Source organism: Narcine bancroftii, chromosome 9 (genome assembly GCF_036971445.1).
Source record: "Narcine bancroftii isolate sNarBan1 chromosome 9, sNarBan1.hap1, whole genome shotgun sequence".
NCBI classification, from domain to species: domain Eukaryota; kingdom Metazoa; phylum Chordata; class Chondrichthyes; order Torpediniformes; family Narcinidae; genus Narcine; species Narcine bancroftii.
The window spans coordinates 102,994,096-103,011,107 of record NC_091477.1 but is presented as its reverse complement, the minus strand read 5'-3'; the positions used below and the strand labels follow the sequence as shown (position 1 = coordinate 103,011,107).

General features: G+C 40.3%; 1 protein-coding gene across 2 annotated transcripts in view; it reads right to left on the bottom strand.

Moving 5' to 3' along the window:
- The window catches only part of LOC138742545 (endothelin-converting enzyme 2-like), a 215,691-nt gene that overhangs the window by 178,400 nt on the left and 20,279 nt on the right, over window positions 1-17,012 (bottom strand). For both annotated transcript variants that reach the window (XM_069897093.1, XM_069897092.1), the window contains one exon: window positions 14,813-14,908. In XM_069897093.1, coding sequence (XP_069753194.1) covers window positions 14,813-14,908 — 96 coding nt within the window. The remainder of the gene's footprint in view (window positions 1-14,812; window positions 14,909-17,012) is intronic.

The following is a 17,012-nucleotide window of genomic DNA, read 5'->3' as shown; positions in this document are numbered from 1 at the left end:
GTGTAAATCCTTGATGATTGCTGCTGCTCTCCTAAGGCAACATTCCCTGTAGATTTTCTCGACGGAGGGGAGAGCTTTGCCTGTGATGTACTGGGCTGTGCCCACTACCTTTTTATCTATTATTTACTTCCTTATTATTTTAATGATATATAGTGACAGTCTGTTTCGTAGTGTAGGAGAATCTAAGACAAGAGAGCATAACTGTAATGTGAAGGAGGTGGAATTTAGAAGGGACGTAAGGGGACAATTCTTTACTCAGAGGGTGGTGGATATAAGATACCAAGCGGTCAAACAAAGTGCTAGAGGTAGGTATATAACCATCCTTCAAGAAACACTTGAACAACTACATGGATGGGAGGGAAATAGATGGGCATAAAGCTAATGCAGGCAAGTCAGATGCAACCAGGAGGGCATATTGTTTGGCATGGACAGGTTGGACCTTGTAGGCCTGTTTCTGTCCCATAAGACTGTATGATTCAATGACTCTACTTAGTTTATTTATTTGCTTAAACTATTCCACTACCAGTTGTATGTGTTAACTTACCTAGATAGCTCACAAAATAAAACTTTTCTCAGTAGGATCAAAGCAATATCCCAGTACATATGACAATAAACAATTCAAGGCAAATTCTGCTCCTCTTCTTCGGTTCTTATAATTTATAAATGAATCTGCATTAATCAAAATTAACATTTTAAGTGTCTGAATTTCCATTGTAAAACTACCATGAATATTGAGGCTACAACTTTGATTCTTTCAGTGAAATAAATGTTTGCCGTCTATATTGCCTGATGCTAACATTCAGAGCTGTAGAGTAACAGCTAAATTTATAGTCTTAACCAAGATTTTTTTTTCACTTCTGGGAATTACTCAAAGGTTAGTCCAGCGCAAAAGGTAAAAAGGATTCCAAAGATGTTGTTGGTAGGTTTTAAGTTACATTATGTCCACTGATCTGGAGGTACAACTCATTATTATCATCTTAACTTGGAAACATTTATTTTGAAAACTCACCCAAGTTGCATATAATTATAGAAAACTTTCAGACTTAATTAATCTCAAAACAATGTAAGAATTTTTTAAATAGCAAGTGAAATGAGACCCGTGATGAAGATGTTGGTTACATTAACATCAAAGCTGGCTGCATGGTATTTACTGAGGGGGAGGAGGGGCAGGTTTTTGTTGCTGGAAAGCCAAAAATGCCTGGAATGTATTGGTCCTGCCGAGGTTAATGGCAGTCCGTGTTGTTTTACTCCTGTTCCTTACCATGCAGCTGCCTGTTCCATGGATTGAGAGCCTGCGGCAGAAGATCACTGCTCTTGACAGTCAGAGAAGATTGTGGAGGAATTTGGGCAGTTCTGAATGTGTGGCAACATAGAGGGAAAATCTAACAATGCAGCTACTCAATATCTTGTGTAGGTGTGAACACCATCAGAATTAGAAAATGGAGGGATGAGTTACAGGTCATAGCAAACTGTTTATTTCAGCAAACTGTTGATTGAGCCACTGAGAGGGAACTCTTGGCCCACTGATATATTTTTTCTGAAAGGCTATAGCAAGCTACAGAGGAAACAGTGCAGCTTAAAGTTGTACATGAGGGAGTGATAGCCAGCAATTAAATGGATAACTTCAATTCCTCTGTTGTATCTTAATTCAGGCTTGGAAATTGCACAGATTGCCCTTCACCACATATCTCAATTGCCAAGTTCTTAATTACCCATAAGTTCAAAAAATAGCTAGACCCTTGAATCCACAGGAAGCAGATCAAGATTCATACAGTAAAACCCCATTATCAGAATTCAAGCAACCGGCAAATAAAATCGAGAAAAATAAATAGATAAAAAATACACAAGTTTAAAATTGGCATGCCTCGCTGTTAGTTTGCAAATCCATGCAACCACATAATCTCAAAATACGCATATCCGCTATCTACCAATCCCCATAGGGTTTTACTGTATCATAGGTCATTGCTAAGAAGCACAACAGTCAGATTTTCAACCAAACTTTCATTGGATTCTGTTGCTGTTGACCAAATGTTGTACTAGAATATTCGGTAAGAGCGTAACCAGAGAGGTTTCATATTATACAAGGTCAATCACTTCCCGTTCAAACCTTGATGAGGGGCTCAAGCCCGAAATGCTGGCTGTATTTTTTTAATCTTTGCTATATGAAGGACACTGTTTGACCAGCTGAGTTTCTCCAGCTTCGTGTTTTTACTTTAACCACAGTATCTGCAGACTTTCGTGTTTTACCTCTTCCTGGTAATCTTCTTAACATGTTGCCAAGCTTCCTCTCTCCATGAAAGAATGAGATCCTGACATATTAATTATTGATTTGCTTGCTCTGGTATCTTGTGCCTTTTGGCTGAGAGTTTTCTGAGCCAAGAGTAATTTGGCACATAGCTATTATGTCCAAATATTTCCCAATATCTGCAGAACCAAGGTTGTTTAAATACTATAATTGCAATCCCACCTCTTCCTAGGGTTTTATTCCTGCCTCTTAAAAATTAAGATCTGTGCATCGTGATAAGTTTATATGGGTTTCACTGGCTTTCTGATCAACTTACCCACCCTGATCTTCTCTTATCTTGTGTGGTTAGAGGAAAGTGTAAATATTTCATTCCCTTTCTCCGCACCCAACAAACAGCCACAGCCCAAATATGAAGAAATTTCTTTGGATAAGAAATCGAAATCACGCAAACTTACTCTTATCCCTTCATTCTCCTCGTTGTTTAGCTCAAAATGAGCTACTTTTTTTTCCTATCCTGCCAGGGGAACTCCTGCCTGAAGTATGAGAACTTCAGCAGCTGCAGACAAACAAGAACCTAAAAATAACTGACCTCCATGTTGGAGCCAGATCAGTCCAAGGTGGCTTCATTTTGGTGCTTCCAGCAGAAAGGATTTTGTAGACACCATCTACAAAATCACCCAACCTACCTCAGTTAACACCAACCCTCCACACTTCCGGTAGGTTCATGGATTCATGGAGATATAGGGTTGGAAGCAGGCCAATCAAATTGCTTACCTGAGCGGATCCCATTTGCCTGCATTTAGGACTAACTCAGATAGTCCCTCTCAACCTGTCCTGAACGTGTACCTGATCAAATGTCTTTTACATGATATAATTACACCCACCTCTCCTACATCCTCTGGCAGCTCATTCCATCAACCTACCTCGGTGTGAAAAATCTATCTGTCAGATCTTTAAATATTTCCCTTCTCACCTAAAATTCAAGCCTTTTAGTTTTAAACTCCCTTAATGTGGGAAAAGACTATCAGAATCAAAATCAGAATTTATTGTCACAAAATTTGTTGTTTTGCGGCAGCAAACATTTCTATAAACCACATTTCAAAATAAATAAAACAGAGCAGAAAAAAAGAAAAAGACAAAGTGAGGCCGTGTCTGTAGGTCCTTGTTCATTCAGGAATCTGATGGCAGAGGGGAAGAATCTGTCCTTGTGGTGCTGAGAGTTCATCTTTAGGCCCCTGTACCTCTTTCCTGATGGTCGCAGAGTGAAGAGGTGATGGCCTGGGTGATGGTAGTCCTTGAAGATAATTTTCTATCTACCCCATCTATGCCCCTTATGACTTTATAAACCTTGATAAAGTCACTCCTCCACATGCTTCTTTCCAGGGAATATAATCCCACCTTTTAAATTAAGCCTTCCAATTCTGGCAACGTCATTGTGAACCTTTGCTGCAACTTCTCGAGCTTTTATATATGCTATTTTAGTGCTTTCAGCTCCCTTATAGACATGTGTACACACCCATGCACCAGGTATCTGAAACAAAAGATTGCAGTACAAAGTTTGGCAGGTTCAATGCTAATGAATATGTACTGGAAAATGGCTGCAATACATCAAAACTGCAAAGGAATTAAAATATTGAGTGAAACACAAAAGCCTGGAGTGAAAAGACAGAGAAGCTGGAGGAAGTCAGACGGTCCTATAGATCCATAAGAGGTAAAGATATATTACTGACAATTTGCGCCTGAGCCCTTCCTCAAGGTACGAGTTAAAAAGAGAGAGGCATCTTTATAGAACCAATATGAAAAATGTATGAAGCAATTACAACAGCCTCTTTCATCTAGGCTTCATTCTAGCAAAGTTTTCATTTTCTTTACATTTGTACTTAAATAACTTCTGTATTTTTTGGTTTACAAAAGTAACAGCATGTAAATCAACAAATCAAAGCATATCTAATTCAATGTGCTTGAGTGCCAAATGACTACGTTTCTCATCGCTCATTATTGAGTGCAAATAGGTTTTGATCCTCTTCAGTGCCGAAGATAAATGGTCACTTGAACAGTTAGTGATCATTAAGGACAGATAAATTCCAAAGCAAATGTATGTATTTGGATACACGTCGTGCAGTCGATCTCTTTCCTGAACTCGATACATCCCAGTGACCCACAAGTATTTCCCACTGGTGGGTTGAAGCACTGAAGAAATTGTACAACGCCCGACTCTGAACCTTCCCCTTGGCCTACCGCACACCGGAGCTCTCGATGGCCCGACTCTGAACCCTCCCCTTGGCCTACCTGAACTGTGGGGCACAATTTGCAACTAATGAATTCAGTTTTTAAATAAAAGATTTTACTCACAGCTCTTCGATTTACTTCGAACATAAATCAAATATCATTTTGTGCCTTGAGTTGCGGTGACTCATGCATGCGTGGCGTGCAAACCCCGATCCACGCCAGCTAATATCTGAAGGGCTGAATGTGCCCAATCAGCAGGGAGCTTACACCGCTGACACACAATCAACTGGAGGCACACAGATGCCATGGTTTGAAGCTGAATACAATCCGCAAGAAGAACAAGAACAGTCGATGTTTTGAGCCAGGGCTCCAATCGATGACAGGTCCGAAAAACTATTTGTCACCAATCAGTGACAAATTGCTATAACCAATTTGCTACTGGGCCCCCATCTCTTCCGGGCCCCTAGGCTTGAGCCGCCTTAGCCTAAGCTAATGGTTAATCTACCACTGGTGAGCACACAGTTCCAAAAGGGACCACTTTTGAATAAACATGCTTAGGGGGAGTGAAAATATTGAAGCAACAATTCCACAAACTAATATCTGAACCTATCAATGTTCTCAGATGAAAATGCCGAAGATTATTCAGAGTTCATGATGAAATGAAGCTGTTCAATGCAGAATTTTAATGTTCCTTTTTGCTGAATCCCTTGACAATAACAACAATGCAGACAATTTATAACATGACTCTTGTGCAGTATTAAGAGCTGAATACATCAAGGAATTGACTGTAGTGCAGAGGTGAATGTGACGCATGTGAACACGAAGTGAGTTGATGGGTCCAGTGAGCTTATGCCATTTTCACTTCAGCAATACAGATCGCATATGCCTTAAATAAAAGAAGTGAGGGAGCATTAGACAAGTGGTTCTCAACCTTTTTTCTTTCCACTCACTTAACACTTTAAGTATTCCCTATGCCATAGGTGCTCTGTGATTAGTAAGGGATTGCTTAAGGTGGTATGTGGGTAGAAAGAAAAGGTTGAAAACCACTGTTTTAATTGTACTTAATTGACTTGTTATGTGCATGGTTTCATAACTCCAAAGGAAATGGGCCAATGACAATTTTTCTAAAGCAAAATATTTCAGTAACAACCGAGTCTAGAGCAGTGATTCTCAACCTTCCCTTCCCACTCACATACCACCTTAAGCAATCCCTTACTAATCACAGAGCACTGATAGCATAGGGATTACTTAAAGCGGTATGTGAGTGGAAAGAAAAGGTTGAGAACCACGGATCTAGATAATTAATTTATTTCTTTACCATGATGGTAGAGTGACAATACTACTGAGAAATAAATTCAGTTTAGATCATATAATTCAAAGAAGATTAATGTTTTAGGGAGGTTACTTGCTTTGGAAAAGTAACAAAAATCAAATGGATCTTGTAAAATTAGGTGAAAAACTGAAAATAGGGGTCAGTGGGAAATATATAAAATGTAATCAGCAAGACCAATGAAATTTTGGCTTGGATCATAGGAGAATTTAAATTGATAGATACAGGCTTTTCGTTCCTTTTTCAGAATTGTGCTCTGCTGGAACCTGTTCCCATATTTCTGGCGCCACCTTAGCCTTCTACTTTCGCCTCCATCAAGTGCCAGTTATCTAATGAAGGTTTAGTTGTACTAAATCCCTTTTGCGCATCTTGCCCCAGTGATGAAATATTGGCCATGCGAAGGGTTCATCTCAGTAATGCCAGGGTTTAAAGGGATGAATTAATAGGGCCGGTTGTATGAACTTGCCTGCAAGTTTTCTTCATTACCAGCCAATGGGGTGTTAGTGGGGTGGATGAGGGAGGTTGGGGGGTGGGGGTTCATTTAATTATATAATGTTTGTATTGATATATTATAACTAATGTTGTATGATTTAAAATTGTAAATAAAATATTTTAAAAAAAACAGCCAATGGGCTGTTTGGGCTAAATCCCAGTTCTACTACAGTATATATAGCAGCCGTTAGCACAATATCTTTATAGTGCCAGCGATCGGGACCGGACCTGAGTTTGAATCCCATGCTGTCTGTAAGGAGTTTGTTCGTTCTCTCTGTGTCTACATGGGGTTTTTTCCCTGTGGGCTCTGGTTTCCTCCAAAAATGTACTGGGGTGTAAGTTAATGGGTCACATTAAATTGGGAGGCCACGGACTCATAGGGCCTAATTGGCCTATTACAGTGTTACATGTCTAAATTTAAAATATTTATATATAAAAAAAATCCTATATGGCTTATTTGCCCAATGGTAAGAAAAATGAGCCAACATGTTTAATATAGAGATTCTGGCTATCCATCCCATAGGATGGTGATGGCTCCTTTCAGTCAGTTTGTGGGGTTTGATTCCCCACTCCTCAGAAAGAAACAGCATGTGCTTGAATTGATATAGTTGAGTAGGGGTTACACAGGTCTAGACCCACCCTCTCGACATCCTCTCCCAGATCTAGTGGCATGGTGAGGCCCAAGATGGCCAAGGGAAGTTCCGTTGCAGTGAATAGCCAGACCAAGCTTTGATGAAAGGGATGCCCTTTCCGTGCTTCATGGCACATGTTTGCTAGATGGCCATTGACCCTACAAGTGGGTTCGTTTGCCCCTTGGTAGGTCTTGTTTTTCATCCTGCAGGATGCCTAGCCACCCTCCACAACAGACAAGCCTGATGAGGGAGCTGGTTTAGTCACCGACCACCCGACCATGCAGCAGGTAGTACTGGGTTACATGGTATAGAGATGCATCACAGTAAAAGGAGCTTTCAGCCCATGCCGACCCAAATATACACATGTGACCAATTAACCTGCTAATTCCATGCATATTTGGAACATGGGAGGAAACTGGAGCACTGGCAGAACCCCAAAATGATTATGTGGAGAACTTGAAAACTCCTTACAGAGAGTGGCAGAGTTGAACCCAAGCCATTGGAGCTGTAATAGCACCCCAATTGTAATAATAATAGTAATTATTAAATTAATTGCAGCCTGAAGGCCTATAAAAGAATAATATTAGTGAGAAGAAAATAGTAATTTATATTAATACAGTTAAACCAATTGACAATAAACACAGCTGTGTTTACCTGCTGTTTTGATAGTTTATCTGCAGCTAAAGCAAATAAGATTTTCCAGTCTATTCAAAGGACAATTCACTATGGAACACCATCTGTAGTATTTTGCTTTGGTATTAAAAATGTTTTCTATTTGTCCTTGAACGAGACTTCATTAGGCCTCAATTAAAATACCATTACTTGTTCTGGTCAATTCAACTGGTGGCAGATAGGTTTTGAGATGCAAGAGGGAAGTTCATCCTTGTTCAAATGTTTTCCTCGTACAACTGACCTCATTGAGCATGGTCTTTATACTTCAGAGTTCACCTGGTGTTCATAAAAAAAAAGACTGGGTTTCATTTGTATAGATTGATTATTCTAAGTTAATTGGTAAAAGAGGACAAGGAATTAAGCTTAGAGTTTATTTAAGAGGAGAAAAAAACTAGTTTGTACAATGGGTTGCTCTTCTTTTCCTAGAGTGGAATAAACTTGTTGAACAGGTTTCCTGCTCCTGCCGTGAATGTTCCAGGAAAACAAAAAATGTTTATGGAGAATATTGGAAAACGCACAGTTCAGATATTACAAAAGCAAACATGAAAAGGCCTGGGATTTTACAGTCAGTGGTGAAAACACAGGTCTCACTGTTGACCTAGAAGGATCCTGAATGAAAAGATTAAATGATTTGTGATATGGACTTCCCTTTTTCCAATCAGGGCACAGGAGACAGTCATAAACAAACTGCTGGCTCAACATCAGAGAGCTGAATAAACTGGTCCTGGATCTCGGTCAGTGGGAAATAGGGTTCTCTTCCCCATTTCCTGTTGACATCAATAGTGGTGAAGTGTTAACCCACACCAAGGACTTGAGAGTAAACATTTCCAGTGACCTGATTCGGACCAGCCACGTTGATGCGATAGATAAGAAAGCACATGAATGCATCTACCTCAGAAGGTAAGGAAGTTTGGCATGTTACCCTTATCCTTCCACACTTCTACGTTGACCATTGAAAGCATATTTATTGGATGCATCACACCATGGTATGGGAGCTGCCCAATAATGGAAGAAGCTGCAGAAGGTGGTAACTACAGCTCAGAACATCATGCAAACCTCCCTCCCCTCCATCAATTCCATCTACACCTCCTGCCCCTCCACCAATTCCATCTACACCGCCCACTACAAACCTCCCATCCCTCCATCAATTCCATCTGCACCTCCCACTACAAATCTCCCTCCCCTCCATCAATTCCATCTACACCTCCTGCCCCTCCACCAATTCCATCTACACCTCCCACTACAAATCTCCTGCCCCTCCACCAATTCCATCTACACCGCTCACTACAAACCTCCCGCCCCTCCATCAATTCCATCTACACCGCCCACTACAAACCTCCCGCCCCTCCATCAATTCCATCTACACCGCCCACTACAAACCCCCCTCCTCTCCATTAGGGTTATCCATCTACACCTCTACCTACAACATCACCCCTCCATCAATTCCACCTACACCCCAACTCCTAGAAAAGCAGCCAACCTACTGACGGCCATCTGTCCCTGAACATTCTGCTATCTGACCTGCTAACCCCCATGTACAGACTTCTGGCAAAGCAAACTAGGTCAGTTCTCAGGGAGATCTGGACGAGGCAAAGCTTTGCAAGATTGCTTTGAGACTATGGACTGGAGCTGCTTCAGGGAGGTGGCCACCTACTATGGTCATATAAATGAGGTGGAGTACACAAGCTTAGTGACTGATTATAAGCAAGTGCATTGAGGATGTAACAGAGACTAAAAGCTTCACAACCAGAGCCAACCAGAAACCATGGTTGGATGCAGAGGTCCAGGCTCTTCTCAGAGCTTGTGATGCTGCTGTCAGGACAGAGTGTAGGATGGAACTAAGATCAGCCAGGATTGAAATCTCCCCTGCAATCCGGAAGGCAAAGCGAGGTAACACATAGAAGATCCACAGACAGCTGTGTGACACCAGCGTCATGAGGCTCATGTGGCAAGGGATCAAGGCTATAACAGACCGCTAGTCAACTTTTATCCACGCTTTGATGAGAAGAACAGGATGAAGCCAAAGAAAGCTCCATGTCTCCCTGATGAACAGGCATATGCGTGGCCAAGGTGAGGAGAACCCTAACCAAGGTGAACCCACACCGTGGCAGGATCAGTCAATATACCTGGTCAGGTACTGAAGGAATGTGCGGACCAGTTGACAGAAGTCTTCATGGTCATTTTCAGTACCTCACTGCAGAGGTCCTTTTATCCACCCAGCATTCAAAACAACCACCCAAGAGGGCGACCATAACAGGCCTCAATGACTACCCTGTGGCACTCACTGCCACCATTATGTAATGCTTCGAGTGTCTGGTGATGGAATACATCAAAGTAAACCTCCCAGAGATGCCGGATTTATTTCAATTCGCCTATAGGTGAATGATGCAATAGCCTTGTCGCTTCACTTCATCCTAGTCCACCTGGCAAATAATGCCTCATACACACCAGACTGCTGTTCAATGACTTCAGCTCAGTGTTTAATACAATCATTCTCCAGAGGATGGTGGAGAAGCTGTCCTTGCTGGGACTCAAGACCCTTCTTTGTAACTGGATTCAGGACTCCCGGGTCAGTAGCAGAATATCGAGCACTGTCACACTGAGCACTGGTGCACCTCAGGGCTGTGTGCTCAGCTCACACCTGTTAATGCTACTGACCGATGTCTGCATTGCCAGATCGAGCTTCAACAGTGTCATCAAGTTTGCAGATGATGCAACAGCAATTGGCCTTATCAGCAACAACAGAGAAGAGATGAAAAATCATCATTAACTCTGTGGTAGAGAAATTGGAGAGCACCAAGTTACTTGGAGTTCATTTAACTAGTGACCTATCGTGGAAACTCAACATCTCCTGACTTGTCAGGAAGGTGGAATAGTGACTGCACTTCCTGAGAAGACTGAAGCGGGCAAAGCTACCAGGCACAATTATGTCAACCTTCTATAGAAGCCCTATTGAGACTGTCCAGGCCAGCAGCATCACAGTGTAGTACGGTGCTGCAGAGAAATGAATTGGAGGTAAATCCACGGGACCATAAGAATGGCAGAGGGGATCACTGGACTCTCCTGCATCCTGGTTCCTCCATTGATGGGATCTACCGGAATCGTTGCTTGAAGAAGGCATGGAAAATCATTGAGGACCCCTTACACCCTGCACACAGCATCTTTCAGCTGCTCCCGTCGGAGAAGAGATGTAGGAGTATCAAACCCATCACTACCAGGCTGAGGAACTTCCCACAGGCAGTGAGAATGCTGAATGACCAAAGGAACTGCTCACACTAACCATCCAAGACTCTCATTTGTACAAAACAATATCTATTTATTTATTTTTAAAGATAAAATACTTGTCTTGCACATGTATTGTTTGTCTGTATGTGTGTTATGTCTTGTGGTGTGTCTGCATGTTTTGTACCGAGTGCAGAGAACACTGTTTCGTCGGGTTGTACTCGTCCCACTGGGGAGTAGTTCAAGAATGGGAAGTCACACATCATTAGACTGTTTCTTCCCTCCGGCCATCAGGCACCTAAATGATCTTCACAACAGTGCACTCATGTTGCCCTTGCTATGTATTAACTGATCTTATCTCTATAACACTATGCTCTGTAATTGTGGTCTTGTTTTCCTACTTTTTAATGCAAGTTACAGTTGACTTGCTAAATTGCTCATGGAAGAACCCTTCCCATTGTGCCAGGAGCAATGTAACTAATTTCAGATTTTATAGTTATTGTCAGAATAATGACATCACATACAGTCCTGATTTCTTTTTTCCCATGGGCGAGGCAGAATTACCACTTATTGGTAGTGCAAAAGCAAACTGTACACAATGTACACATGTAAACTAGTAAGAAATGTAAACAAACTGACTATGCAATACACAGAAAAAAAATCAAAAAAGTGCAAAAGTAAAAGTCCTTCAAAGAGTCCCTGATTGTGTTTGTTGCTGAGGAAGTTCAAATAAACTTGAACTTAAATTTAGGTTAGAAATATGGGTGGAGAAATAACAGATGATGTTTAATCTATTCAAATACAATGAGTTGTGCTTTGGGAACCCAAACTGAGAGGGAAGTATACAGTAATTGGCAGGACCCTTAGGGACACTGATGTAATGGTGGATCTTGGTTCGTGAGTATAAAAGTATTGATGTGAATACAATAGTCAGAAGGTCACATTACAGCTGTATAAAACTTTAGTTAGGCCAGATTTAGAGTATTGTGTGCCCAGATATTAACAGCTTTCTAACTCTTTCAGAGATTCGGAACCAGGAGCTCAGTTCAAGGACAGAAGGCTGTGTGGCTGCAAAGGTTATGACAGAACAGGAAGAAAATCCATAGATGCTCGGCGTCTGTGAAGGGAGTGGAAGGTGGTGGAGGTGGATATGATAGCAACATTTAAGAGGTATTTAGACAAGCGAATGAACAGACAGTAGAGAATCACTGACTGCAGGATTTCGATTTTCATGTTTAATTGAGCATGTATGCACTCTGTACATGTTTGTCAGTTTCACTGCATCATTACATGAAATACTGATCATTTTTAGGTAATCGAGATAGCAAAAATCCAGACAAGTATTTAAGCACTTGTTGAGTACAAATAATGCAATAACATTGCTGGAAAATTAACAGGGCATTGAAAAAGAGCAAGTTAAATGTTATCAACCATTCCTCCAGAATTCAATGGAAACAAATCAGACAAGGACCTGCACATGGATGGGCCGTCTCCACCTAGACTGAAAAATCTAGCCTGGCCTTGCCAGAGGTGAAGTTTCTGTTCATTCCAGGGAAATCATGCTGAGAGAGGGGGAAGGGTTACGGCACAATATATGGAGAATTCCAGCTGCTTCAGTTGAGTGGGGATCCAACAAAAGATCGAGCTTGGTGCACTGATTCTTTTGAGGTTTACTAGTTTTGCTAGTTACTTGATTTGTTTTGACACTTGCGGAGATGTGTTGAAGCAGGGCAAAGGGTTAATATTTGTCTGTGAAAATGGCACAATCTGAAAAGGAAGTGAAAAGGCTGTGATATAATTTGGTCTCCATTTGGAATGCTGATTCTGTCGACCGGCAGTAGAAAAAGGACAAGAATCTGAATTGTGACTGCAGACGTGCAGTCACTATGCTACAAGGTTCTCTTTTGATGACTCCTCAGGCTCCTGCAGAACTCAGCAAAGGGGTGAGCTGGCTGATGTTTACCTGGTTTCATTGCTAAGCCCATAGCCTAAAGTTGTCTTTCTTACAGGCAGTTTATACTGATAAATAGCAAGTACTTAATCATTTGCCACATTGCATCTTCCACTGAATATTAAATTGAAGCAATATGTCCACATTGTATGTCAGTGCCCATGCAAACATGTTTCTAGCCAACATTTACTGCTCCATGTGTGCCTCTGATATGCAGAAAATTCTCAACACTTAATGTCAAAGCAGAAATTTTGTTTTTAGATGTACAGCATGACTTTTGGCCCATGAGCCCATGCTGCCCAATTATACCCAAGTGACCTACAAATCAGAATGTTTTGAAGGGTGGGACGAAACCGGAGCAAACAGAAGAAACCCATGCAGACATAGAGAGAATGTAGTAACTGCTTACAGACAGCACTCAATCCAAACTCTAGTGGCTGGCACTGTACAGTGTTGTGTTAACCTCTATGTTAACTGTGCCTCCCTATCTGATTGAGAACATGTCACAAACTGTCAGAAGGATACAGTTTTATGAAATCTTGCTGAAGCTTTGTAACAAATCTAAGTTTATGGTTCCAAGCTGATTGAAGTGATTATAAATCCAACCTTTGATAAAATAAATCCATTTGTGTTAACCATTCACTCCTAGTCCATTATGTTCCATTCACATGATTACGAGGTACTTGAGAGTTAAAATAATAATAAAAACTTTCTTGGAAAAATTATTAACAAAACTCCTCACTAAAATCTTTAAATTTTCCAATGCAATAAAACTAAGAAGATCTCTGGAACTAACTCCATGTTGACAAAACTGGAGGTAAACTAGGTTATGGGAAGCAATTTTCATTGGTGTCTAAAGTAAGTTTGTTTTTAATCACTGAATTTATTTGTAACTGCCATGTGCAGATTTGTTCATGTGGAAACAAAGGAAGTAACAACCAATTGAGTTCACAAGGAAAATGCAAAAACCTACAGACACCCTGGTTGAAGTAAAAATACAAAGCTGGAGAAACTCAGCAGGTCTAGCAGTGCCTTTTAGACAGCGAAGGTAACAGCCCCGGGATGGCTGAAGCCAGTTAATTATTTTTTTAGAATTCAGTCACATGATCCTTTCAAGAACATTGCAATTTATCACCAGAATATCCCTCAAACAATAAAGACAAGCACAATTTGTTTATTTTTCAAAATCTGGACATTCATCAGCATGTTAACAGGTCCAACCAGCCCATGAGCCTGTGCCACCCAAATACACCCAATTAGCCCACAAACCCCCTGTACATTTTGAAAGGTGGGAATGAACCAGAGCGCCAGGATGAAAACCCATGCAGACACGGGGAGAATGTACAAACTCCTCACAGATAACTCAGAATACAAGCCCAGGTCACTGGCACTACACTAATCGTGCCTCCCTAATAGGGGAATTGGCAGAGAATGGGTTCAATCCATCGACCTCTGGGTTTATGGGACCAGCACACTTCCCCTGCCCCCACTCTACTACCTGATTGGTTTTGTATTTTTTTTTATAATTAGCTAATACTGTGTAAATTTATTTGTCTCTTAAAACATGTTATATCAATAACTTTTCCTAGTTCTAATGACAGGCCATTGATATAAAATATTAACCAGGAGTCTTTCTTCGCAGATTCTGCCTAAACTGCCAAATATTTCCTGGATTTCCTGTTTTCATTGATATTACCAGCACCTGCAATATTTTGCCTTTTGTCAGTATAAAGCCCCTCTTCTTCTTTGTAAAGGGGTTATAGAATCATCTATATTTAATAAATGCAAATGGACTGAAAATGAGGTGGCATTAGGCCATAGTTTCCAAGGATGCACTCAAGGATGCAAAACTCCATGCTGGTGTGTATTCAGAATGTTAACCCTTGAATGCCAGCCTGCTATTTCAATCCAAAAGATTCCTAGGTTACCCCGGTTTTAATTCTATCTTTATCCAACATAACTTGAAACACCTGGCAAAGAAGAAACTGGGTGTGTGGGAGAGCCACTCTTTCTCAATATGTGAATGAGCCTGGTCATACCTGCAAGGTGCCCTTGGTGTTTGCTGTCAGTGGTGCAGGTGTGGTCCAGACCAACTGCTCTGCTGCGTCAGTCACCCAAGCCATCGCCCCTGTCATCTGGAGGTTCAAAACAGATTGTGACCAAGAAATCCAGTGTACAATTTTCCAAAGAAAATGGGAAATTAGGGCCCTTCTCCTGGTGGTTTTCCTTTTGTGCATGGCCGCATCAAGTTGTGCAGAGACACTGGGGCTGTAATTAGCAAGGGTCTGGGCTGGCATGTTGCAGCAGAACACTCCATTCATTTGGAATGTGCCACTTCATCTCTCCCTTGTGAAAAAATATACACTGAAGAAAAACTTTGCTCAAAAATCAAAAGGGGGGGGGAACCTTATAAATCAAAACCTCTACCACTAAGCAAGATGTAAAAAAAGATACATTGGAGTCAAGTGATGCAAACCTGGAACCAGACAGCGCAGCACCAAAGCATCAAAACACGTTAATCCTTTAAGTTACGATAATAGTCCATAAATGGGCCCATCGTCTTTTGGAAATTAATATTTGAATCTTTAATAGCATATCTCATTTTTTTTCTTGACTTAGATAAGACATGCTATCATTTAACCATTGTGTATGTGTAGGTAGAGTATTGTCTTTCCATTTTATCAAAATTGCACATCTGGCCATTCAATGAAGTAAAAGATAACATTTGGAAATGATCCAAATAAAGCAATTAAAGGGCAAGTTTCTCATTTAACCTTGAGAATCACCAATAAAGTTTGAAAGATGTCTTTGCAAAATTTTTGTAGACGAGGGCAAAACACATGTGTCAATGAAGCATCAAAAATTTTGCAGTTGTCACATAGAGGATTTATATCTGAATAAAAATGATGCAATTTAACTTTAGACATATGTACTCTTTGGACCACTTTAAAATGCAACAAACAATATTGTGCACAAAGGGAGGTCATATTAATTAAATTACAAATAGAATCCCAAACCTCATCCACAATTGATAAATTCAAATCCTGTTTCCAAACATTCTTGATCTTAACTAGTGAGGTTATTAAGTCCAAAAAAGTGTTATAAATAAGAGATATTGAATTCTTATGAGAAAGTTATAAATCAAAAAGTAAATCAAGAATATTTGCCTCAGAAATTTGTGGAAAGTCAGTGATCTTTGATTGAAAAAAATGTCTAAAAAATATTTTTAAAAAATGTGTCTGTTAAGTTAAATTTTATCAGCAGTTGTTCAAAGGAAGCAAAACTGTTTTGAATAAAAAGGTCTTTCAAACATTTAATACCTAATCTATGCCAGTCCTTAAAAACAGTATCTAGTAAAGAAGGTTGAAAAAGATGGTTAGATGTAATAGGGCTGGCAAGAGAAAAACTCTGATATCCAAAAAACTTTCTAAAAAATTGTGCCCATATTTTCAAATTACTTTTTTTAGTTTGGGATTTTTTTTTCCTTTTGATTTTGATAATTTAATAGATAACTGTTTTGTTCAACTGCAAATAATGTAAACATTACTAACATTATTATAGAAGGAGAAGAGAAGGAAAGAGAATTGTGAACTTTTTTATAATAAGAAATTTTATAACTTTCTTGAAAAGAATTTATAATTCATCTTTTCTTTATTTCTTTTATTTCTCTTTTGGGTTGGGCTATTTTTGATGTTATGCTTTGATATACTGACAATTAATCCATTGTGTAATAAAAGGACACCTATTAGACTTCCAATGGAATAAACGTAGGTGCTTGGCTAATAAAAATGTAAACACTATTATGTCTTTCTGTGGTAAAATTTGGAAGTTGTCAGAGATTTCAAATATTACAGTCAATGGCAGGGTTGCAAATTAACTTTAAATAATGTGGATAATCTGCTAAAGACTCCACTCTAGAACCCCTGTATTTTGGGACAGCAAGAACAAGCTAGGGAACTGCAGGCCAGGGAAGCCTGATGTCAGTGGTGGGAAAGTTACTGGAAAGTACAAAACATTGGGACCTCATGATACAGCTGAACAAGGTGATGGTGAGACCAGACCTGGAGTACAGCTATACCTAGGATATCAATAAGTTGAAAGGGGTGCAGAAGAGATTCTCTAGGATGTTGCTAGGGCAGGAGGGATTGAGATCTAGAGAGAAGATGGATTGACTGGGCCTTTATTCACTCGAGTGTCAGATGCTGAGGGGTGATAAAATCAAAAGGGGCCTCGATAACC